Genomic DNA, 24,887 nt, shown 5'->3' with positions numbered 1-24,887 from the left:
CATCCACCAGCTCTGTGATGTCGTCATGGAGGAGTGGAAGAGGACTCCAGTGGCAACCTGTGAAGCTCTGGTGAACTCCATACCCAAGAGGGTTAAGGCAGTGCTAGAAAATGGTAGCCACACAAAATCTTGACACTTCAGGCCCAATTTGGACATTTTCACTTAGTTCTCACTTTTGTTGCCAGTGGTTTAGACATTAATGGCTGTGTTGTGTTTGAGGAGACAGCAAACACTGTTATACAAGCTGTACACTCTCACTACTTCACAGTGTAGCAAAGTGTCATTTCTTCAGTGTCTTCCCATGAAAATATATCAAATATTTGCAAAAATGTGAGGGGTGAACTCACTTGTGTGAGATATTGTATATTTGTAACAATTATAAAAGAAAAAGGTCTGGACTTGATTAAAGTACAAATATCATCCAATCTATCCTCCCAATCCTACATATTTATTTTTGATTTGTAAGCATAGTTACTCTAATTTTACTTAAAAGTAAAGATGAGGGTGGGTTGGCCGAAATCATCTAGGTTAGAAAGGTGAACGAGGAGCAAGAATGACAGTAGTCTAATCCGCCCAGAGTTCAGTTAACCAGAGTGGTCATACAATCTACCTCAGAAACCCATCACTGGGTCATTCATGCTACAGGGAACACAGGTAAATGGAGAAAACGCACAAGCCCAGAGGTCACAGACTTCATCAGAAGCAAGAAGAGGGACCGAGTCTAGGTTTTATAGTGCCTAGAGAGTCCCGCCTGGGCTCCATTCAGAGTCCCGCCTGGGCTCCATTCAGAGTCCCGCCTGGGCTCCATTCAGAGTCCCGCCTGGGCTCCATTCAGAGTCCCGCCTGGGCTCCATTCAGAGTCCCGCCTGGGCTCCATTCAGAGTCCCGCCTGGGCTCCATTCAGAGTCCCGCCTGGGCTCCATTCAGAGTCCCGCCTGGGCTCGGTAGCGTGAAGCCTTTGTTAAGGATGTGTCCAAGGGACAAAATCCACAACCAGCTGCCTCTCCAGCCTCCACCACATTCAAACACCCCTCCCCCACAGCTTAAAATTTTAAAATAAAATTCCACACAACCTCTTCTGGTGGATTCTACATATGACTCCAATGAAACGACACTTTCCATGTGAAAAGTCCCACCTTGACATCTGATTGCATCCTATGAAAACGGAGAGCAGGACAGGCTCCTCCCCTAATGACCGGCAGTGCATCACACCTGGGACAGATGGCGATTTTGGAGACCGGGTGGGTTCACTTTCAAAACATTCAGATTTTAAAGGAGCTTGTTAATTTCAGACTGAAGTGCACCTTTAACTTGTAATTGTGAAATATGAGTTTTTACCTACAGCACCAGTAGTACTATGACACAGCAATATTGGTGAACCATGCAGCACGACGCAGAAGGCAAAGGGGCGGCAAAGGGCCCACACCGCCTCGCCGGATGAGAAAGTAAAAAAAAGAAACATACGATAATACCAAGTCAGGATTCCTGTGATTCCGTCTGCGTTCTCTTTTTTTTCCAGCCCATTTATGGACGGTTGGCCTGAGAAAACAAATGACCAGCTGTCTGTGCTCTCTTCCTCCAGATCTTTGTAAAGGGGAATGCAGGACGAGTGTCACATGAGGACTCACAAAAACCCCCAAGAAAAGCCAATAAACAGGTCTTAACAATACAGGTGCTGGTCATAAAATTTGAATATCATCGAAAAGTTTATTTATTTCAGTAATTCCATTCAAAAAGTGAAACTTAGATATTACATTCATTCATTACACACAGACTGATATATTTCAAATGTTTATTTCTTTTAATTGTGATGATTATAACTGACAACTAATGAAAATCCCAAAATCAGTATCTCAGAAAATGTATTACTTAAGACCAATACAAAAAAAATATTTGTAGAAATGTTGGCCAACTGAAAAGTATGAACATGTACAGCACTCAATACTTAATTGGGGCTCCTTTTGCCTGAATCGAGTCGAGTCGATCAGTCTGTGGCACTGCTCAGGTGTTATGAGAGCCCAGGTTGCTCTGATAGTGGCCTTCAGCTCTTCTGCATTGTTGGGTCTGGCGTATCGCATCTTCCTCTTCACAATACCCCATAGATTTTCTATAGAGTTAAGGTCAGGCAAGTTTGCTGGCCAATTAAGAACAGGGATACCATGGTCCTTAAACCAGGTACTGGTTGCTTTGGCACTGTGTTCAGGTGCCAAGTCCTGTAGGAAAATGAAATCTGCCTCTCCGTAAAGTTGGTCAGCAGCAGGAAGCATGAAGTGCTCTAAAACTTCCTGGTAGACTGCTGCATTGACATTGGACCTCAGAAAACACAGTGGACCAACACCAGCAGATGACATGGCACCCCAAACCATCACTGACTGTGGAAACTTTACACTGGACTTCAAGCAACGTGGATTCTGTGCCTCTCCTCTCTTCCTCCAGACTCTGGGACCTTGATTTCCAAAGGAAACGCAACATTTACTTTCATCAGAGAACATAACTCAGCAGCAGTCCAGTCCTTTTTGTCTTTAGCCCAGGCGAGACGGTTCTGATGCTGTGTTTTGTTCAAGAGTGGCTTGACACAAGGAATGCGACAGCTGAAACCCATGTCTTGCATACGTCTGTGCGTGGTGGTTCTTGAAGCACTGACTCCAGCTGCAGTCCACTCTTTGTGAATCTCCCCCACATTTTTGAATGGGTTTTGTTTCACAATCCTCTCCAGGGTGCAGTTATCCCTATTGCTTGTACACTTTTCTAGCACATCTTTTCCTTCCCGTCGCCTCTCTATTAAATGTGCTTGGACACAGAACTCTGTGAACAGCCAGCCTCTTTAGCTATGACCTTTTGTGTCTTGCCCTCCTTGTGCAAGGTGTCAATGGTCGTCTTTTGGACAGCTGTCAAGTCAGCAGTCTTCCCTATGATTGTGTTGCCTACAGAACTAGACTGAGAGACCATTTAAAAGGCCTTTGCAGGTTTTTTGGGTTAATTAGCTGATTAGAGTGGCACCAGGTGTCTTCAATATTGAACCTTTTCACAATATTCAAATTTTCTGAGATACTGAATTTGGGTTTTTCATTAGTTGTCAGTTATAATCATCAAAATTAAAAGAAATAAACACTTGAAATATATCAGTATGTGTGGAATGAATGTATACATTATACAAGTTTCACTTTTTGAATGGAATTACTGAAATATATCAACTTTTTGATGATATTCAAATTTTATGACCAGCACCTGTACAAGCAAAAGCAAACATGGATCACATTTGAATCTGAACCGAATAAAAAAACTTAAAATAATGATGGGAATAAACGCAGGATCATTTTGACACCGATCAACCATAACATGATGACCACTGACAGGTGAAGGGAATAACACTGATACACCCATCAGCCAAAACATGATGACCACTGACAGGTGAAGTGAATAACACTGATACACCCATCAGCCATAACATTATGACCACTGACAGGTGAAGTGAATAACACTGATAATCTCGTCATCATAGCACCTGTCAGTGGGTGGGACATATAAGGCAGAAAGTGAACATTCTGTCCTCAAAGTTGATGTGTTAGAAGCAGGAAAAATTAGCAACCATAAGGATCTGAGCAACTTTGACAAGGGCCAAATTGTGATGGATAGAACACTGGGTCAGACCATCTCCAGAACTGCAGCCCTTGTTGTCCCAAGGAAGAAAAAGCGGTGAACCGGTGACAGGGTCATGGACGCCCAAGGCTCATTGATGCACGTGGGGAGTGAAGGCCGGCCCTTGTGGTCCGATCCAACAGACGAGCTACTGTAGCTCAAATTGCTGAAAAAGTGAATGCTGGTACTGATAGAAAGGTGTCAGAACACACAGTGCATCACAGTTTGTTGCGTATGGGGCTGCGTAGCCACAGACCAGTCAGGGTGCCCATGCTGACCCCTGTCCACTGCCGAAAGAGCCTACAATGGGCATGTGACCATCAGAACTGGACCAAAGAGCAATGAAAGAAGGTGGCCTCGTCTGATGAATCATGTTTCCTTTTACATCACGTGGATGGTCGGGTGCGTGTGTGTTGCTTACCTGGAGAACACATGGCACCAGGATGCACTATGGGAAGGAGGCAAGCTGGCGGAGGCCGTGTGAAGCTTTGGGCAATGTTCTGCTGGGAAACCTTGGGTCCTGCCATTCATGTGGATGTTACTTTAACATGTACCACCTACCTGAGCATTGTTGCAGACCATGTGCACCCTTTCATGGCAACAGTATTCCCTGATGGCATTGGTCTCTTGCAGCAGGATAATGCAACAAGCAAAAATGGTTCAGGAGTGGTTTGAGGAACACAACAACGAGTTCAAGGGGTTGACTTGGCCTCCAAATTCCCCAGATCTCAATCTAATTTAACATCTGTGGGATGTGCTGGACAAACAGGTCCGATTCATGGAGGATCCACCTCGCAACTTACAGGACTTAAAGGATCTGCTGCTAACGTCTTGGTGGCAGATACCACAGCACACATTCAGAGGTCTACTGGAGTCCATGCCACAATGTGTCAGGGCTGTTTTGTTGGCAAAAGGGGGACCTACACAATATTAGGCAGGTGGCTGATCAGTGTATATAGTATATCGACAGCCAAAACATTTTATTTTCTAGTACTATATTTTGTGATTCATGCATGCTTTCTGGATTTTATGAATCACAATCAAGTAGTCATGTTTATCAATTTATCAAAAGTATCAATTTATGAAAACCAGCAAAAAGAAAATAAGTTAATATTGATTAGGTCCTTCTAATGTAGTGTTCACCATGAGCACTTTATATCCGGCTTGACATCATCACAAAAGAACGTCTCGGTCATTCACGTCTCCCTTCGAAAACGGAAGTAAAGAATCAAAGACTGTAGGTCTTATTTGATGTCTGGCGCCTCTAAGAGGAATATGTCAGGGCTCCTTAGTCAGTGGAGCGCTATGGATGCCAGAGCAGACAACACCACATTATCTTGACAGTCAGAATCACACAGCAATGCGACAGACATGGAGATTCAAAGGGACACAAACGCTATATTGTCTCAGACACTCTCTCCCTTTCAGTTGCTCCTCCCCTCGGTCGGTCTGGTTCTCCCCCACCCAGACAGAAACAATCACTCTGCCAATCTGCCAACCACACACGCATCAAGACAGAAACAGAGATACAACCACACGCATCAAGACAGAAACAGAGAGACAACCAGGCACGCACACGAACGCACCATTTAATTCAACCTATAAAACACACCCTTACATTAAAGATGTTTGGGGGATTGAGAGCAAGCAAAAGTGAAAGTGTGTGTGACATCGAGAGAGGGGAAGAGTGCAATATTAAAAGAGCAAAGAAGCAAAAGCACAAAAGAGAAAGCAAAAGCAAAAAGGATGGCCTGACTGAAACTCTTCTCTTTCATAATCTAGTCGTTCAGGGCCCTCCAGACCGCCTGACCAAAGAGGGAAGGATGAGAAGAGGGCCGAGCACACAGTGAATGCCTGATGAGACCGGAGGCCAGACAACCAGGTGGAGGATTCAGAGACCACAGCAATGTGAAAACGAAAACGGGAGTCTGACAGCCGACTGGATTCACAAGAGATGAGAGGAAAACAACACTGACTGATACCAAGACCTGAGAGAAGCTTTCTTTGTGAAAATGATATCACTACAATGATTTTAAAACAGTTAACTGCCGGCCACTGGTCTGTCAACTTGTCTCTTTTATACTTTGTCAAAGTATTTTAACATTCCACATCAAATAACAAAATTAATCTGTTCAATGGAATTAAAAGAGACACACAGACACCAAATGGATGTTCTGCAGTTGACACTCCAACATCATTGCGGTCTCTCTTCATCAGTTAATGACTCGGTTGAATTGCTCTCCTGATCTCCAAATACACTGTAACCAATTATCTTCCACGACCTTCAAATGTTCTGCAAGGAGGGCTTGCTGTAGACTTCTATTCATTGTGCAAATGGTAGTTAGCGTCGGCTCACAAAACTACCCTTTATATTTCTTCATACCGGTTTACGATAGAAAAAAAAGCTTTCAATGTGCTCACCTGATTAAAAATGTAGAAGGGCTTCAATGCAAAACCTACAAACCACCCCTTTAGAGAGCAGGAAACATTTCTGTATTGTGAAATGTAGCTAGGGTACCAACTAAACAAAGCAAGTCACAAGATTAGCATGCAGCAAACTGGATCGACAAACCGCAACAAAGATGAGCAAGTTCCAATCCTGACCAACGGTCTGTTGCAGCTGTAGTCAGACTGTACTGTTGCTGATGGAGCAGTCACTGTGGGTCAACAAGCATTTACAACCAGAACATGTGTGTAACAAAAGACAACACTTTGAAGGCCTGATACCATGAAGAATAAAAAAATAAATAAAAATCCTTTGAAGGGGTACTCAAAAAGGCAGCCGAGGTTAAAACCAACAGACTCCCAGAAACCCCACTCAACTCAAGCGTTGTTATGGCAACGGGTCACAGCTCCACATTTGTCAGAGTGGCTGCTGTGTGTACTGCCTTCAGGGGGTCGCCCGGAGAAACAACATTCACACAGTACGAGCACGGAAGACCAGCTAACCCAGGTCCTTCAGAGGCATAATTAAAAGAACTGGATTCTGACCAAAAAGGTTTTTAAGCACCAGACAAAATGTTAAAGCGCACTGACACTGTTAGAAGTCAGTCGTCGATGCCTCAGCATCCATTGGAACCACTACAGCTGATATTTCGCCCGGCCAGCCAGGCACCAAAAAAGGTCTTAGAAAATAAAGGGATAAGAATCACAATCACAAATCATTCAAATGTAATCCATTTGATTATAGTATTGCAGTATTGGGTAAAAACAACCTTTTCCACTATAATTCAACTTCGGTCAAAGTGACACAGAAAAGCTACAAATTAGGGTAGCTAAAAATGGGGGAATAACACACCACATTTCAGAGTACTTTTAAAAGAACAGTAGATGGTCAAATAAGCTAGAGGATAATATGTAATCAGTACAATATAATAACTACTTAACATTAACGTAGCTGTTTAATTTCAATGTGAAGTGCAACCATTGAAGCCCTGATTATTCAACAAGCCTATTTTTTCAAATGATGGTCTTGGACATATCTTCAGTGATCCAAGAAGCATTTAACATGCATTAACCACTAAGCGCTGCACCATGCAGTTTCGCACTACAAACGTGTCCAGGATTTAACCCTATAAAATGTACATTGGCTCTCCTTTGACTTTCTGTTTGGGTGCCTCTTTAAATGCAGAGACTGATTCAGACCCATTTATCATGTGGTCTGACCTTCTATGGAAACCTGGGGAAGAAAAAGTCACTCCCCAGGCTCAGTGGCAGCATCTTCAGAGCATACATCCTCCAGACCTGCATCTCAGAATTTAAATGAAGTCGCATTAAACAGGCAGACTAACTTCTACTAATAATGAAATCGACAACATGTGCAGACCTCGGACTCCTCCATCTAAACGAGTGGATTCTTTATGGGAGTCTGCTGGCGGCTAAGCAGGGTTGTCCGCATCACTTCCTGGGTGGGACAGATTCCGATGGAGGTGATGTTGGATAACAAGGAGCTTCTTCTTTGGTCTAATCCCAACACACTGGGGCTTGGGCAGGTGAAAGCCTAATTGCGGTCATCAGGTGAGTGGGCGCGGCCTAACAGGCTGACCCACATGACTTCCTGGCTGAGCAGAGTGGGGGAGGGGAGCTGGCTGGCTGGCTGGCTGGCTGCAATCTTTAGCTTCCCCAAATCTTTAACACTTGTGATGAGTTGCCATAGACACATTTTGATGGGAGTGGAGGGAAAAAGTGAGTCAGGTGATATGTCAGACAGCGCTGCAAACGCTGCAATCGGAAAGCAAAGGTTGACTGTACACGTGAAAAACAAGGCAGCCTGTGTGACTGTTGATAAAAATCAAGACCAGTATCCCAGCTGAGAAGCCCTTGACATTAGCTCAAGCCTTTAAATCCATCCTTGGTGCTGGACTGGCAAATGGGTCTCGAAAGTCCAAATGGAGTAGTAAGTAGATCCTTCGTTTGGGGCATACTACATTGTTCTGGCAATCTGCAATAAAAGCAGCAGCGAATGCCAAGTGACGTCGTCATGGGAAACCGTTAAGGAGGCATCGGAGAGAGTGAGCGGAGGGGGGGGGGGGCACTCAGACTAACGCTGGCACATATAGGGCTCAGGAGTGAATGCCTGAGAGGCCAAGGGGTGGAAGACAGCCGAGTGGAAGAGACAGAACAGCTGAATCAGGTTTCGTGACTGAGTCTCTGTCTCTCTCTGCTGAGAGCTTGGGCAACAGCAGAGCGAGGCAGTCATAGGTCGACACAAAATTAAGGTCAGTCTGAAGTTTTACCTCTTGAGGATGAGGTCAGGAGTAAGGCAGCTCAAGTTGATGCTAAATTTGAGGCGCAGCTTCCACCAACAGCTCTGCTACTGTCGGTGACCTGCTCACAACAACCACCCTCAGAGTGCACTGTGGAGACGTCATTTAAGTCGTTGCATGACAAAATGTTCAGTCACACATACGCAGTAAGATCTATACAAAGGTCAGTTAACTGCAATATTCAGTGTCACATTGTATGCTTAGCTGGTTATTTCACAAACAACATGTGTTAGTACAGAGACATGCTGTATTGGAGCTCAAATAGAATGAGTAATTTAGGATGTGCCAGACTGGTTATAACCAGATCTGTAGTCAGCCTGTAAACTGATAGCCTGGCCCACAGGTTAGCATCGGAACCTGCCTCTTGCAATGCTAGACATGTAAACAGCTGTCACTGGTTGCAAACAAAAATCACCCGACCTCATTGACAGCCATGCTGAGGAGACTCCACATTCAGCAGGCAAGCTGATGGTGATAGAGAGACCGTAACTAGGAAGTAATACAGCGCTATATGGTTTCCCCGCTATGGAGCCTGCAGCCCAGCTCACCGAAACACCCGAGATGCCTCATCCTGGAGTGGCTGACTGCAGCTGGCTCACACCAAATCCATCAAACAATTTCAGAGAACGTCCGAGAAGTCCTGCTTAAAAACTGTTGCTTATCTCCTTTCCCCTGTATGCAGGGCATCCACAATTAATGCCGGGCCAAAGCTAGTTCTTGGTAGACAGCCTCAATCTTCAGTGTTTCCCCCTAATTCACTTAGCAGAGGTTCTGCGCCCACTGCTACAGAAACACTGCCCTCGGAGGTCAATAAAGGAGAAAGCGATTGAGCCACCGGAACCAATTGATACTTGCACTTGGTGTGTTTCTGAGAACCTGTGCAACAAAAACACTGATGATAAAAGTGATATTTCCATTGGAGGCAACCCAGAATGCTATATTCAGCATCTTTATCAGGCATTCTTAAGCAATAACAGATTATCATGACAAGCCTTGTTGACAGTGACAAAGCGAGCCTGCCCGACAGAGACAGGCATGTAAATGAGTGGATTTGTTTCCAAAACACCCGTGACTGAAGCATAATGACCCATTCTTACCTCTGAAACTAGACACAATGTAATGCCCGGAAATATCAATCTTAAACTATCACACAATAATCTAGCGATCAGGCCTAAAGTTACTAGATCTAAGACAGCTCGGGTGGTGACCTAAAGGACAAGGTTCACCAGCAGGGGTCATGATTATATAAAAGGGCAGCAAGTCAGCTGTTCCTTCGCCCTATACCGGAATGTATTTATTAGAAACGACAACGCTTTCAAACACTCTAAGTTGTGTGCAGTGAAGTGGACTGCTAGGTCCACTGGGCCGTCAAGTGATGAACACAGCTGTTAAACAGGTTCAATGAGTGTTGATATAACAGTAATATTATCAAGAGAACATCCCACGTCACACTGGACGATTCAGCGCAATATGCCAAGACCATTAAAACAAATACGGGCTTGGACAGCAGGGCCGTAACAACATCAAAGAGGCGCTCAGTTCCTGTCTAGTTCAACCCCAACACATGATGAGAAATAGCACAACTGCATTACCAAAGATTAGGCAACGATCAATCGATCGATCGATCATGCCATATTGTTACAAACAACGAAATGTTCCAAACAAGAGCCACACTGCTTGGCTAGTTTGCTTGTCAATTAGTCATTGCGGCTCCAGGAGTCCAACAGATCACCCAGTCTAAATCCTTGCCCAGAGCCATACATCGCATCATGAATAGCAGTATCAATATAACTACAATATTTGGTCAAAATCTAGCAATGGTTTGATTTCAGACAATATTGTGTGGTCCAACAGACCTGTTACACAAACGTATCTTTGTAATATCAGGTGAACAGGATTCCTAGGACCAGATTGTTGCGTGAATAAACACCCACAGACCCTGAACTTCATGTGCAGGCTCAACTAATAAAAGCACCAAAGTGTGGTAAGCAAGAATTGACTAATTCTGTGAGGCAGTATAGACATGAGACCCAGTGAGAAGCAACTAAACTGTCTGTATTAAAATAAAAGATGCTAGAGATACAGAGTTGAACAACTAAATAACTTAGCCATTTTCTACAGGAAGTACTGCATGATTAGATCTGGTTGCTTTAAAGTACTACAAAAGCAACACGCTAACTCTTCACAGACGTTCAGTCTTACAGGTCCTTCCACACATTCAAGGGGTCTGATAAATAATAGCTGTAATTTCAAACAAAGCTAAAAGAGATTTGTATATAATAACTTGGTGTGAAATGTGAAGATACAGATTTCTTAAGTAGTGAGGGTTATTTTATTATTTTAATGACAAATAAGTAGGAAGGCTAAGGAGATTTGCTGTGGCAAAAAGAGAAAAGGGCACCGACAGACCAGCCAGGTCTCAAACCACTCGCCAGATGGCAGATTTGGGATTTTAGACCACTAACCCCAGAACAAAGCACAGAAGTATGATTTTTAATACAGTTCTCTCTTTTTTATTCAGGAATGACAATTATGCCCCAAAAAAGTGATTGCCTCACAATGGTGCTGGACCATCTGAGAAAACTAAAAAGAGAACAGTTGACGAAAAAGGGTAAAATAAATCCCTGTCAAATTATTTCACAAAGTGCAGCGTCTTTATAATAACATTATAGTCACAGGTGGTAACGATTCATACGCTTAGCTTAGACCTTCTGTTCCAGTCCAACAGCAGCTTTCTCTCTCATTCCACATGAAGCGCGTTAACAGATTTGGTTGTTGAATTAATCACATGAAAGTCTGCAGGTCACAGAAAAATGTAATGGCAAACCGCCAAATCCAACTGCCATATTTTACATCAAAATTTTGATCTCATGGCTCAGACACATCTGGGTTTGGAGGAGGACATCCTTTCAATCTCTTCGAATACCAGACTGGCAACATATGAGAATGAAACAATGCTGCTAGCCTTGGAGCGCAGGCCTGCAGGTATGGCCCAGTGCCACACAGGAAACTCACCTCAGAAACTAAATTTCTTGGGGGGGGGGGGGGCGGGGGGGAAGATTCCTACAAAGTTACTCAAAGTTTCGAGGGAATTCTTGTAGGAGGGGGTCAACAGTTGCAGCATGAGAGTGGCCCAAGGCCTTCGAAATGCTATGATCAGTTGCCATTCTTGGTCTACCTGCAATGTGCAATACACCAAGTTAAATTAAATGGGTGGTTCTGTGTGCCGAGTCCTTACAAGGCAACCACCCCATGCCCTGAGACCACAAGAAAATATCAAACCTGGGGTGAAAGTGGCAATGGAAGAAGAAAAAAATAAAAACATGGAAATATTTTGCTGGGTAAGGTTATCCTTCTGTTAATTCCACTTTTAAAATCACACAATTTTGCATTTAGGCGAGGTAAGGGGAATTGATAGTGCATCACTCTGGACGCAACAGAATGAAATTATAAAGACTGTACCCAGCAAGATCGGCAGTCATATTTAGTCTTATCTCTTACATCCCAGCCAATTATCTGCAACAAAGTACTGAATGCCATTAAGCAGTGATAGAAGAAGCGGTATTAGGAGCTATCCAATAGCAGTCCTGTTTTGCTTATATCACTGTGCAGTGAAACGTGCTAAGGAGCAATAATGTTGGGTCTGTTTCAGCAGAAGGAATTCGGTAAACATGTTTTAAAGATGTGCTGAATCGTGGTAAATTGGACACTGTTGGCATTGGCGTTGTAATCACCCAGAGAACAGATGAATAGGCTCACCAAAATCTAGAATCGAAATGTGGAACGTTAATTAGAATTAGCAGTCCATAATGTTGCCTATGCCGCCCGTGTACGGTACATATCTCTAAAGCCGCAATCAGCAGTTGAAACTCTAACAAAGATCGTCCCTGCCACGGTTTCGGTGAAAAGGGGTTCGGCAGGAGCACGGTCTTTTATCCCATTGTAGAATTATGGATGGACGACAGAACAGCATTAAAAAAAATAATTGGGTTTATCATGTTGACGATGATGTGTTTACACTTTCATTACAAACGTTCGAGGATCGAGAGGTACATAGACTACAGAACGGTAGATATGTATAAACCAACTGCTGACCGGGCTTTTATGAATGACTGGATTAACAAATGAAGACAAATCTTCATTGTACATTGGCAATATTACATGGCGGACAGTATCACCACTGATATCACCGATATTATCGAAACCCGTCATTACATCTACTGATAACTGAAGTCACGAGGACAACGCAAAACGTGTCGCATAGAACCAGTGGTTCCCAACTCCGGTCCTCGAATACCCCCAAACAGTACACACATTTTTAATGTAACCCCAGCCAAGCACATCTGATTCAACTTGTCAACTAATTATCAGGCCCTAATTGACTTGTAATGAGTGTGCTTCTCCAGGCCTCGAACAAAAATGATATGCCGCTGGGAGTACTCGAGGACCGGAGTTGGGAACACTGCATAGACCTACCGAGATGTGTGTGCGTACGACACGGTGGAACGTACAAACACCCACATCGGTCAAGTCACCTTTACCCCGCAGGAAAGCCCTCGGTGACGCATAGTCTATAATCCACGGCGTTTATGAAAGACCGCAGAGAAAGGTTAGTTTTACTGCATTGGCTGCACGCTTGAAAACAAATTAAACCCAAATGTGCCGTATCATAGGTGTTGCTTACCGCTCCAAATGCGAGGGCCAGTCCCTCGCTGTTGCGTCTCGCTGCTGTATTAACCGGGGATCGTAAACGATAATAAAACTCCCCAAAACCAACAATCCAATCCTGGTAGTAACGTATCCAAGCTATGCTATGCTGACGACAATATCCGTTCAATGCGAGAAAATACCCAAGGTCGCGGCGCTTCAACCCGAGGACGTGGAAATCTTAATTGAGTACATCTGATAAAGGCATACAAACATGGCAGTGATATGTCGAAATGTCATTCACGCGCACGAAAGCAAAAAAAAAAAAAAAAACTACTCAACGACAGCAGGAAGTGTCAGGTAGGTAGCCTACACTTAACCTGACGGCTAGGTGGATTGCCTAATCAGCCCTTCGAATTCACAAGATGCCCCACCTTCTGGTAAAGACAAACCAATCAGCAGTTTTACAGACCGGGTCTTATGTAAATAAAATAGCCTGCAGTCGCGCAGGTGCGTTTAGTTCATCACGGTTTCGAGGGAAGCGCTTGTGTCACTGTGTCTGCGGGTATTTCAAATAACGTATTTGGAAATAAGTTCAACGTTGTTTATGAATAGTTATTTATAAGAAATACATTATTAAATACATACATAAAACTGCAAATGCAAGTAGCTGCATTGGCAACATCATTTGAAAATGCTTATACTGAAAGAAAAGTATTGAAATACCAATGCTAAAACACGCATGGTTTCAAATATTATAATTATATATGTTTTTTTTTCTCTTTGTCATGGAGAGAAAAATAACATTCTATCTCTACGGCTTAGTTTACACAGGCTGCCCTATTATAACATTAATTTTACTCATTCGTCTTTTTATGCAAATCGACCAGCCTAAGGTCTCAACATGACTTATTGGCAAAATCTAGTTTTGCTTATCATTTCATCAAAATTATTTAAACCTCTTTAATATGGAGTCCATGACAATGGACAATCCCTGTTAGACATGTTTATCATTAATTCTTCTGGACTCTAATTATTACAGGCATGTACAAGTATAAGTCGTTATCACGCGTGTAAGCAAGTGTTTTACAGCAAAAATACTGTAAATCCAGAGGTACATACATATAGTAACTTTAGGGCAAACAAACCCATTTCAGGTGGAGGAGAGTGAACCAATGAGCCACGTTAAGCAGGGGACTAACAGATGTCCATGACACAAATACAGACCGGAAATGTAGCCACGACCCTGGGTTTAACACGCTCAATAATAAGCGGACAATATCCCATTTACCGCCCTGGGGCTTTAGGACATGATCTTTTTCTGGCCCCTGCTGGTCCTCCATTGCCACTGCCATCAGCATCCTGTCACCGACCAGGGCTGACCCTTCTCAGCTTCAAAGGCAGGCAAGCAGTGGGAGGCCAGGAGCTGTGCACCCACAGGGAACAGTGGTGGGATGCAGGCACAGATTAAGTACTGGACTAAAAACTCAAGTTCAAAGGCAATCTCCCAACCCCTTGATTTTTGTTTTTGTCCAGGTCTAGGCCTAATCTGTTTTAATCTGTGCCGGTGAAAGCGGCCCTTGGCGTTTTAGCAACAGCATGATGGAACCGGTAGCGACATTAACGTTCTGGTAGAACGTGTGCACGTCTGGTATTTGATTTGGGTTACACAGACCAGGTACCATCTTCAGGTTTTGTCAGCATGAGTGAGAGATGGGATATGTGATTGGATGGGTGACGAGTATGTTAATGAGTGGGAGGTGTAGAAAATACAGTGGCTGAAGCAGAGTTTACAAAGGTCCTGCAATACTTGTCACTAACTGGGCATTTTATCAATCAGATCAAATTGGGCAAAATATTGGAATTGATTTTCCTGTGTAAAGAGAGTCTAACATGCCTAATGTCAGTTGTTGAAATAAGTGATTGGCTGTTGGACATTGCCTACACTTCCACTGTAATGCTTGTTTGCTGTGTAGTGTTTCACTCTTATACCTGTTTGTTGTGTAGCGTTTCACTGTTATACCTGTTCGCTGTGTAGCGTTTCACGGTTATACCTGTTCGCTGTGTAGCGTTTCACGGTTATACCTGTTCGCTGTGTAGCGTTTCACGGTTATACCTGTTCGCTGTGTTGCGTTTCACTGTTATACCTGTTCGCTGTGTAGCGTTTCACGGTTATACCTGTTCGCTGTGTAGCGTTTCACGGTTATACCTGTTCGCTGTGTAGCGTTTCACGGTTATACCTGTTCGCTGTGTAGCGTTTCACGGTTATACCTGTTCGCTGTGTAGCGTTTCACGGTTATACCTGTTCGCTGTGTAGCGTTTCACGGTTATACCTGTTGTTGTGTACCAGGCTTTGTGTTTTTCTTTTGCTAACCTGTCATGTGTTTGTATTGCTAGGGCTTACACTGCATGTATCTCTCGCTCAGCTCGTCTACCAGTGAGGTAATGTACAGTCTAATCTGTCTCTCGCTCTCCCTCTCGTGAACAGTTGGAAGGGATAAGAGAAACCCCCCAAAAAGGGTAGCATTCCTCAGTTCGAGAGAGCCCTCCGTCCCTAGAAACCTAGAGAGGAACCAGGCTCAGAGGGGTGACCAGTCCTCTTCTGGCTATGCCGGGTGAACATATTAAGACTACAAATTGTAATAATAAAAAAATGCATGTGGGCTTAGTCCAGAGTTTATTTATAGATAGACCAGGTCGGAAGCATGACCAGAAACAACAAGATGTCTTGGATGATGATCTGATTACACCCCATACTATGTATTTCTTTCTGAAATATACTGACATATGGAATTGGTCACTTACAGTAGTAAAATAACTAGAGTCCATTACCGTTCGTCCAGTGCTTTGTCACCAGTGAAACTACATAACCACCTACAACACAGCGGACTAGCAGTGCCATCTGCTGGTACCATATGGAACCTACACTTGAGTTCTATCAGCTGATGTAAACCAAGTTTTATGTAAAATGTGTTACTTTTCGCCTTGTCAGAAGTTTCCCTAGACTATATATATATATGTATATATATATGTGTATATATATGTGTGTATATATATATATATATATATGTGTGTGTGTATATATGTATATGAGCATGTGTTTAAGCAGGTTTCAATGGTGGTTGATCTACTGCTAAATCCCAGTTAGAGCCCGTCCCCTCTATTTGTGCAGTCATGTGTGCACCAGCCATTTGCACCGGTGTCCCAAATCGGAGTGAGAAAATAACAGGGTTTAGGGGCTTTTCAGACCCTCCAGATTCCAATTCTAGCAAGTGTGCAATGAAGCCTCCGCTACAGTATGAGCCAAGTGGAATCCCCATGAGACACCAAGTCCTGGTCTGACTCGAGATTTGACACATTAAAGATGAAAAACCTCCTCAGTTAAATTCTCTGTTGCTCAAAGTGAAATGTGAATTGGATGGATTTTTGGATTCCCCCCACACACTTTCTGAAGGTTTGTGAGGGAATCCAAGCTGGAGTTTTGTCAGCAACACGTGACAATAGAGGGCACACTGAGCTAGTGGATAGAGCCGAGGGTCTGGTTTAGAACTACCCTTCCATGTTGAAGCAGTGTAATTAATTGGCTGATCCCTCCTGATGACCCGGTTGTTATCAGCAGGAGGGATCAGCCAATGACCAAACAGCTGCTCAGAGCAGGGTAACCCAGCTGACAACATTTGAACGTCAGTTGCAACTTCTGTCCTAGGACAGGTTCTCAGGTTTTATACTATAACAATCTACATTCTGTTGCCCTAGAGTGGCAGCATTTACATTAAATTACAGATTGGCCCTTGACTTCCATCACTGGGGCTTTACTGTTGACCTAGGGTAGTAGTTTGTTTAACTTGGGGAAGTATAGAGGATTTGTAGACGTCACAATTACATTGTAACACAGGGGAAAAACATTTATTTCTGAAAACATTTTATTCGTACAAAACATTCATATCGTTCTTCTATAAGAAGAAAATGTTCAAAATGGTGACAAGTCTGGGGCTGTACAAGGGCTCCGGAAAACAGTGAGCCACTTTCATTGGATAGTAAAATCAAAAGACACATGATAATTTGCGTGAGGTAGTTTTAATTTCATCACTTATATAAGGACACAAAAGCAGAAACATCTTCCTAGACAAACTCAATTGGTCCTACTGATCAATCAGTCTTTCGTTATTCTGAAAATAAATAATTACTCTCATTTCTCCATGGCTTCTGTATACAGCATCACTAAAGAAGCAACTAGAGTAAAATCCCAGCCTGTGCATTTTAATTCCATTGAAAGGCCTAGTGGCAGTCAAAAATGACATTTTCTTATGTTTTGTATGACACTGCAACACTGCAACACTGTAACAGGTACAAATGATGATAGTGACCGATTTCAGCCTCAACGGGGAGGGTTCTTTTGGCAAACTGCAAGATGACACTGCAAGGCGGACTTCATTACATTACACCAGTTCAGCTGGGATAGCGGGTGGGTTCTAGCTCAAATCAACCAATCAGGTAGGTTTGTGAACTCCGATCAGACTGATAATTTCAAGGGCAAAAAGTAATTAACATGAAATATATTTTATCATTTTTTAATTATGTATATTATATATACACATATATAAAATAAAATGTTTAAGACAAAGTGATGATTTCAAAACAAAATGAAAAGGACTGCATGGAGATTCAACAATACCAAAGCCCCACAACTCCCAAGGAATTTATTTTCCAGATGACCTGAAAATCAACAAAAACTCTGATAAGAAAAATGAAAGCAAGTAGCATAATTTCAATACATTATATCACATACAGCAGGCAGAGATCTGCTAGAGGAGAGTGGGGCAAAGGCAACACCTTAAGTTCCTCCAAACAGAAGCAAGAGGGAGTAATGAAACTAATTATCATTTGCACATTTTATGGGCACATCCTCTTTTTGGGCTTAAAAGTAGGGTTAGGGTTAACCCAAATCCTAAACCTTTTATTAGCTGTACATTTATTTTCCTAACGATTAATGGACAAGCAGCTTTTACGCAGCTTTATTTTCATCAACATGGCGGCTAAACATGAACAACAAGCTTAGCCGACTACTGTTGTCACGCAGCTAAGGACATGGCTGCCCAGAAGGTGCATTGGATAACTGTAGGGTCCTGTGGAATGCCGAATCAGTTGTAAACACTTTGTTAAAATATTTTTTCAGGTTTTTCATTTGACCACAGCTACCTTCACAACCACACCTGGCGTGGGAAATGACATCCTGACCTTTTCACATCGAAATATAGTGACCTTCTTATGGACGGATACATAAACGGTGTTAAGATACACACGTACGTTTCCTTGAATCATAAATCCGCTGTCCTAGTTCAAGTTCTCTGAGTAACAGCGTAAAAGACTAGTGTTACAACTGCCCTAGTCTCAAATACTCTGCATTAAATAAACCAAGGTTAGCTTTCACATGAAATAGGCTAACAACTGTCACTTTAAAACGATTGTCGAGTTTCATTAACTGTCGTTACAAAAATACAATTTGTATAATAGTAATCAAGAATGCAGCGGAATTATGAGAAATGACCAATTCCAGACACCTGCAACACATTTGTGAAACAGGTTGAAAAATTCAGTAATGAAACAACACCACTTCTATACTAAGCATTACCAACAGAGGTCAATATTTTTTGGAAAACTTCCAGGCAATAATAAAAACAAGTAAAACCTGTGGACATATTGTGGCATACTGCTTCTGGTAAAAGTGCCAATTGTCACATCTTCACAATTACTTTAAGGATTTCAACTTTATAGTTCAAGGATAATCTCTCCCGTTCCCTTAACCCACACTCATAAAAAATGATATTATGATACACATTGAACAATGACTCAAACATGTCAGTCATACATTCATTGAGACAGTGGTTCTCAAACTAGAAGTAATCTAGATGTGTTAAGATGTCCCTGGAAGGTGAGAAGGTTGTGTCCACTGGACATCCACTGACCACGGCCATGTAACTACATATTATGGTACAGTTGTCTTTTTGTGCTATTGTACATCTATTTTTATCTATTTTCCCAAAAATATCTGTAAATATTTTATAATATATTGAGGTTTCAGTACGTGTAATTGAGGTTTCCAGGTTAAACAAACATATCAACTGTTGTTTGGAAATATAAAATCATGAAAATCCTGTTGAGTTGAAACAGTATAAAACGGACATAGCATCACAGCTCAGACAGCACCGCCCATATGAACCCTAATGTCTTATGACATACTTCGCATAACCTATGACCTATTCTATATTTGATTTAAAACGAGATATTCTAACCTTGTATTGTTTTTTTATTTAACTCTGTGAGAAGTTAAATAAAAACTGACTGACTGTAAGAAGGTGTAGAGACCACTTAGGCTAGATTAAACCACCAGAAAGTCACACTGTAGGTTTAAGTTCCTCATAGAATGCCATTCACAAAACATAAATGGATGACTTGAAAGTATGTTCAATACGGCAAACTAGAGTTAGTCCGTGGCCATTGATTTTATGCACGCCGGTGATTTCCGACGAGAGCCGTACATTGCATGACAGCAGAGGTAACACATCCCTTTTCACTGAGTAGTAGGACCAGCTCACTGCACGGACCAACAGTGTTCTCAAATTTGATTTCCATTGATTAACAGCTTGGCTGTGCCGTTATTTCATTAAAACAATGCTGATTTCCAAAACTGAAATGTATGACTCTAAAATATGTTAAGTACAGCAAATATGTGCGAATAAATATACAAACGAATAATAAGCACTATTCCATTTACATAGCTAGCTCAATAGCCTTCCAGGTTTTATTGACCTTAACTTAGGCTATACAGTACATTGGCACACCTCGACAAACACTACTTACCATAAACTACCATCATTTCCTACAAATGTACAAGCATTTCAAATATACACTGCTTAATTTACACAAATCAACTCCCAAAAAACATGAATAAATAAATGGTTTGTATACCACGATACAGAGAATTCCTGACTTTCAAAATGACAGATGTGAGAAGTTATCGGATGACAAACCAGAAGTTGTGCGGGTCTCCCGAGCTGCTCCCTTGCAGTGCAACGGTGTCATTTCGACTAGGGTTCTAATCCTAAATTGCCGCGTGCCGTCAGTATCTGGGAAACTCTGGCTGGGGTGAATTGGCTCAGCACTGTCAATAGTGGGTGTAAAGGAAGTCAGACGAGTTAGCCTTGTCTTGTCCTGATACACAAGTCGTTGTGGTACCAGCAAGCTCAGTTGTGGTCAACAGTTGAATCGGCACCATCTTCCGAGGGCATTGATCCTGGCTCCTCGAGGGAATTCCTGGCTGACCGACATGATGAATGGCGCTATTCTACAACATACTGTCGCCCTGAGGAGGAGCCGCGGCTCGACAGTATACAGCTATGGACGGAATCCGGGAGCATTATTTGTCAAAACCGCCATAATTTTTAGAGAGAATTTTAGCACTTTGGCTTACCCTAACAATTATACTAACCTTAACCCTAATTTTCATTATCCTATCGTGCTAACTGAATTCTTCTAACCTCCTGCATAAGTTCTTCTAACCCGCTACGTTAATTATCATAACCAGCATTACTAATCCTAACCTACCAACTACGAAAACAGGAATTTAGTTTGTGGTTGTATACCACCTAGTCCTCCATCTGAGGAAGGTAACGCTGTCAACAAGCTGAAAGGCCCTTCTCTGACTGATAACCAGGAAACGCAGCGGCTTTAACCAGTGTGCTATCGTTGCCTCTCTGTGAGAACACTGAGGTAACACAGACCCCACGTTGGACGTGTGACCCCCACAATCCTACTCCAAAGTCAATTTACATTTACACCCCACATCTCATGACCAAGTCAACCCACAGCAGACCGGCAGCTGATTTCACCAGAAATCCGGAATCCCAGCCGAGGCAAGAATTCTGATCCAGGATCAGTTGACTTGTGACGTGGCTCTGAAACTACCCAAGATGAATCATCTAAGCAGGAGTTTTTAAAAATGCGATCAAGGATCAGCCCGTCTGGGAAGCCGGATCAGTGAAACTATTACAAGGCCGTGTTTGTGTAAGGGGGGGGGGGGGGCTGGGGTCAGCAGATCTGGGCGGCCTGCTGCTCGTTGACGGCCCGCCGGGCCTGGTGCGCCCTGGTACAGGAGGACGTGTGGCGGTTGAAACTGTCCCGCCACATGAAGCGCTTGGCGCACAGGCTGCACTCGTACGGCTTGACGCCAGTGTGGATCTTCATGTGGCCCACCAGGTGGTGCTTCATCTTGAAGCTCTTGCCGCACACGGCGCAGCCGTACGGCCTCAGGCCCAGATGCATGCTCATATGCCGGTCCCGCTGGCTCTTGTGGGTGAAACTCTTGCCACACTGGCACGGATACAGCTTATAGGCCACTGAGGCGAAGCCCGAGTGGGAGGTCTCTTCCTGGACGCCCCCGGGGTTTCCGCCCGTGCCTTCCCCAGCGGGCAGGTCTATTCTCTGGCCGGGCGGTGTCCCGTCGGCCTTGTCGGCGGAGAAGCCCTCCATGGAGGTGCCGTAAAAGTCCAGCGGGTCCTCTTCCAGGCTCTCCTCCAGCCGCGCCGCCATCTTGTCGTCGACGCCGTCGTCCGCAGAGCCCCGACTGACTGACGGCTGGCCGAGGCTGTGCTGGTCGGGGTCAGGGACAGCAGGCTCCCCGCCGACACAGTCCTCACGCCTCTCCGACTTGACCTGGACCCATTTCCTGTGTCCCATGATGCTGGGCGGTACATACGCAGGTCGGGAGTACTGAAAGTCCCCCTCGCCGCCCTCCTCGTCATCCCCCTCCTGGCTGGCAGCCTCGCTGCCTGAGCTCTCATGGTCAGCCAGCGGGGAGCAGCCAGCCTGGGCACCGTTGTTTTCCAAAGTGGGCGGGGAGAAGCTGTTCTCCAGGAGCTGATCCATCTCCATTTTGGCAAAACCCTCCATCGCTCCTCCTCCTCCGGCCTCCAGGCCCAGTGAGCCCTCCTCAGGGCTGTGATAACTGCTGTCCCCTGGGGAAAGCCTGTCCCCCGGGCCGCTGGAAGACTTGTGCGTCAGCGAGCTAGGACCACTTCCAACCACCTCCAAGAGCTCAGTGCACTTGTCCACAACGTGCCACATCTGGAGGAAGCTGGCCGCGGTGAGGAAGGCCACCACCTCCCCGGCCGGGAGGTGAAGTGTCCCCGTGTAGCAGGAGAGAAGGAGGCGCTCGAACACACACGGGTGCATTACATCGGGCAAGACGCAGCGGGCACTGTTTTTCAGCAGCACCTGGTCGCAGAAGTACGGTGAACTGGCAGCCAGGACGGCGCGGTGGGCGCGGTACTGGTGGCCCTGGATGACCACGATGATGTCACATAGCTGGCCCCTCTGCCGCTGCTGGTTGAGCTTCTGCAGCAGGGACCCGGAGAAGTTGGGGAAGTCCACACGGAGCACGCTGCCCTCAGCCTCCATAGTCACCAGGGGGTTCAAAGCTTGGAAAAGTGTACATCATTTGGTTACTGACATGCAGAATGAATAAACCCAAAGTGATGTGTGAAATTCACCTTGGGAGCATACCAGATCTAAGGACATTCTTATTTTTTTTTTAATCATTGTTCCTGCCCCACACCTAATAAGTTGGACGTGCAAAATTATTTTCACTTTTCTCTGCTGTACTGAACAACCCATTGAAAAACAGGAAGAGGGCGGGACTTAATTAATGGTTGGGTGCTTTCAATATGCAACTCACTGCTTTACACCAGGCCTGGCCAAAACAACCAAATGGTGGAACAGTTGGATTTATGGAAGCCTATTAACCATTATGGACAGAAATTCAATAAAAAGAGCTGCCATGTGCCATAGTTCATTACCAAGTTCAACACATGTTGGTTCTTCATAGCATATTTCCATTCAACGGCTCCAAAATCCCAGCTGAACGTGCCACAGAATTGGACTGGGTTAAAGAATTGGGATTCTTAATCATGCTTTCTATGGCGGCATTCCACAGGCAGAAATAATTCAACCCCTGAATATAACTTGCTTTAACCAAAGAAGTTTTGATGTACTTAACTTTTCTGTCAGGCTATGGAACCTTTCCCTACAACAGATTACATAGAATAGCTACTGTACTTTAGTTGTATATAAACTGGCATTCTTCTAGATCTAAAACAGGTACTGCTGGACACAGGACTTTGTATTGCATTCCTCTTGTAACCAGAGAGTAGTTTGTGATTTGTCAAAGATCTCTCAATAATCCACTATTTCTCCCATTCAGCTTGAATGTGTGATAAAAACAATACATGGGATATTTGTTTGCAATCTAAGCCAGTTAATATGGCAAATTATTTTAAATCATATTGAACCAAAGGACATCACATGGAGTAGCTAGAACTTGCTTAAGATGGCCATTATCATTTACATAAGTGGGGTGTTCTCAATGATACCCAACGACAGAAGCTGTCATCAACCGAATACAATTGAATATTAAATTAAGGAAAACGTATGCAAGCCATATAGTTTTTGATTTCAACATATTCAAATCATTAAGTGCATATGTGTAAGCAGACCACTGCGTGCAAGTGTCACATTTCCATTTCCCGTGTGATTCACACGATGCCGGAAAAAAAAATTGTGTAGCAGAAGCTGGCTAGCTTGGACGCGCTAACCAAGTAGCATGTCCTGAATACATAAAATCCTAACGAGTATCATGTTTTCCTAGGTTTTCAAGAATGGGTTGCTGTACGTCAAACTCTAGGTATCATACATGGATACAAAATAACGTTTTCTCACCTTTGATTTCATTTTTATCTCTTAATTTAGAATACAACAACCGCTTCTCTTCCGAGTTCAAGGTTCCATCGGATATCTTTCAACATACGTCATCACGTAACCAAGAATCGCATGGCGCGTGATGAGCAATGTAAACAAACCCGCCCTCCGGCCCGCCCCCACCTGGGTAAGTTCATTTATAATAGCTAGACAGAGGCGAGGGCTGAAAGTGGTAACGTTCATTAAAACATAATTTTACATCGAAATTGTGAAATAGTAAATAATAGGTTTTCAATTTATATTTCAGTTAACGTCATTCTATAAATCAATGTATATTAAATAGCATATTCAGTTTGGTGAAGGTCGCCTACGTAGAATGGGCCGATCTAAGATTTAAAAAAAAAAACAAATATCGTGGAAAACACCTTTTGTCTATATATCGTAAAAAAATATACTGTATTTTATTTGCAAACAAACCCGTGTGCATTAGTATGCAGTCCATGGGAAAATTTAGGTTGGTGAATACCATTACAGAATTGAGCGTACGAAATCACAATTGTGGTTTTTATAAAATGCTTAGGCTGTTATGTAATGATTTACTTATCAGCATATTAATACAATTAAAACATTAATAGCTGGAGTTATTTCCAGTCTAGCATTTCCAAGAAAAGGCAGAAGTTGTTGCTGTAGGTTCAAATGCACTTACTCGGCTTTAATCGGCTGCAATCGTATACTTTCGGTTGATAAGTTGTCATAGCGCCCATTCGCTATCACAACGGGTGGCATTAATGGGAACGTTCGCCAGACTGATAGCTGCGCACAACTGACCGAAAGAACATAACCCCCTTTTTTTACGAGGCATGTCGTCCCAACCATCTGAATTCCTTCTTTTTATTATATTTTATGAAGTTAGGTTTGAGCAACAGTAGGTGGTGCTACAGGCTAACCCGAGATAGTGCTCAAAACCAACGGCTTAATAGGTTTGAGATCATGCCCGGGGCTGGCCTAACCATTGAACTCGAATGGTAGTTCACACATCTTTTGATCAGTGAAGAGTCACAAAACCAAACTTTGTTTTTCTGA

General features: G+C 43.5%; 2 protein-coding genes across 5 annotated transcripts in view; both read right to left on the bottom strand.

Moving 5' to 3' along the window:
* The window catches only part of LOC105024020 (ras-specific guanine nucleotide-releasing factor RalGPS1), a 130,050-nt gene extending 116,883 nt beyond the window's left edge, over positions 1-13,167 (bottom strand). For all 4 annotated transcript variants that reach the window (XM_029117012.2, XM_029117011.2, XM_029117013.2 and 1 more), the window contains exon 1: positions 13,090-13,167. The gene's annotated coding sequence lies outside the window, so the exon portion shown is untranslated. The remainder of the gene's footprint in view (positions 1-13,089) is intronic.
* A 3,943-nt stretch (positions 13,168-17,110) lies between these two features.
* zbtb43 (zinc finger and BTB domain containing 43) lies at positions 17,111-23,927 on the bottom strand. Its single transcript, XM_010893610.4, has 2 exons — positions 23,826-23,927; positions 17,111-22,528 (listed from the first exon to the last, which is right to left on the bottom strand). Exon 2 carries the CDS (start codon positions 22,506-22,508, stop codon positions 21,141-21,143), a length of 1,368 nt encoding a protein of 455 aa, XP_010891912.1. The 5' UTR covers positions 22,509-22,528; positions 23,826-23,927; the 3' UTR covers positions 17,111-21,140.
* Positions 23,928-24,887: the final 960 nt, after the last annotated feature.

The sequence above is a fragment of the Esox lucius genome, chromosome 23 (assembly GCF_011004845.1).
Source record: "Esox lucius isolate fEsoLuc1 chromosome 23, fEsoLuc1.pri, whole genome shotgun sequence".
In the NCBI taxonomy this organism is placed as follows: Eukaryota; Metazoa; Chordata; class Actinopteri; order Esociformes; family Esocidae; genus Esox; species Esox lucius.
The sequence above is the reverse complement of the archived record's forward strand: the minus strand, read 5'-3'. Positions and strand labels throughout refer to the sequence as shown.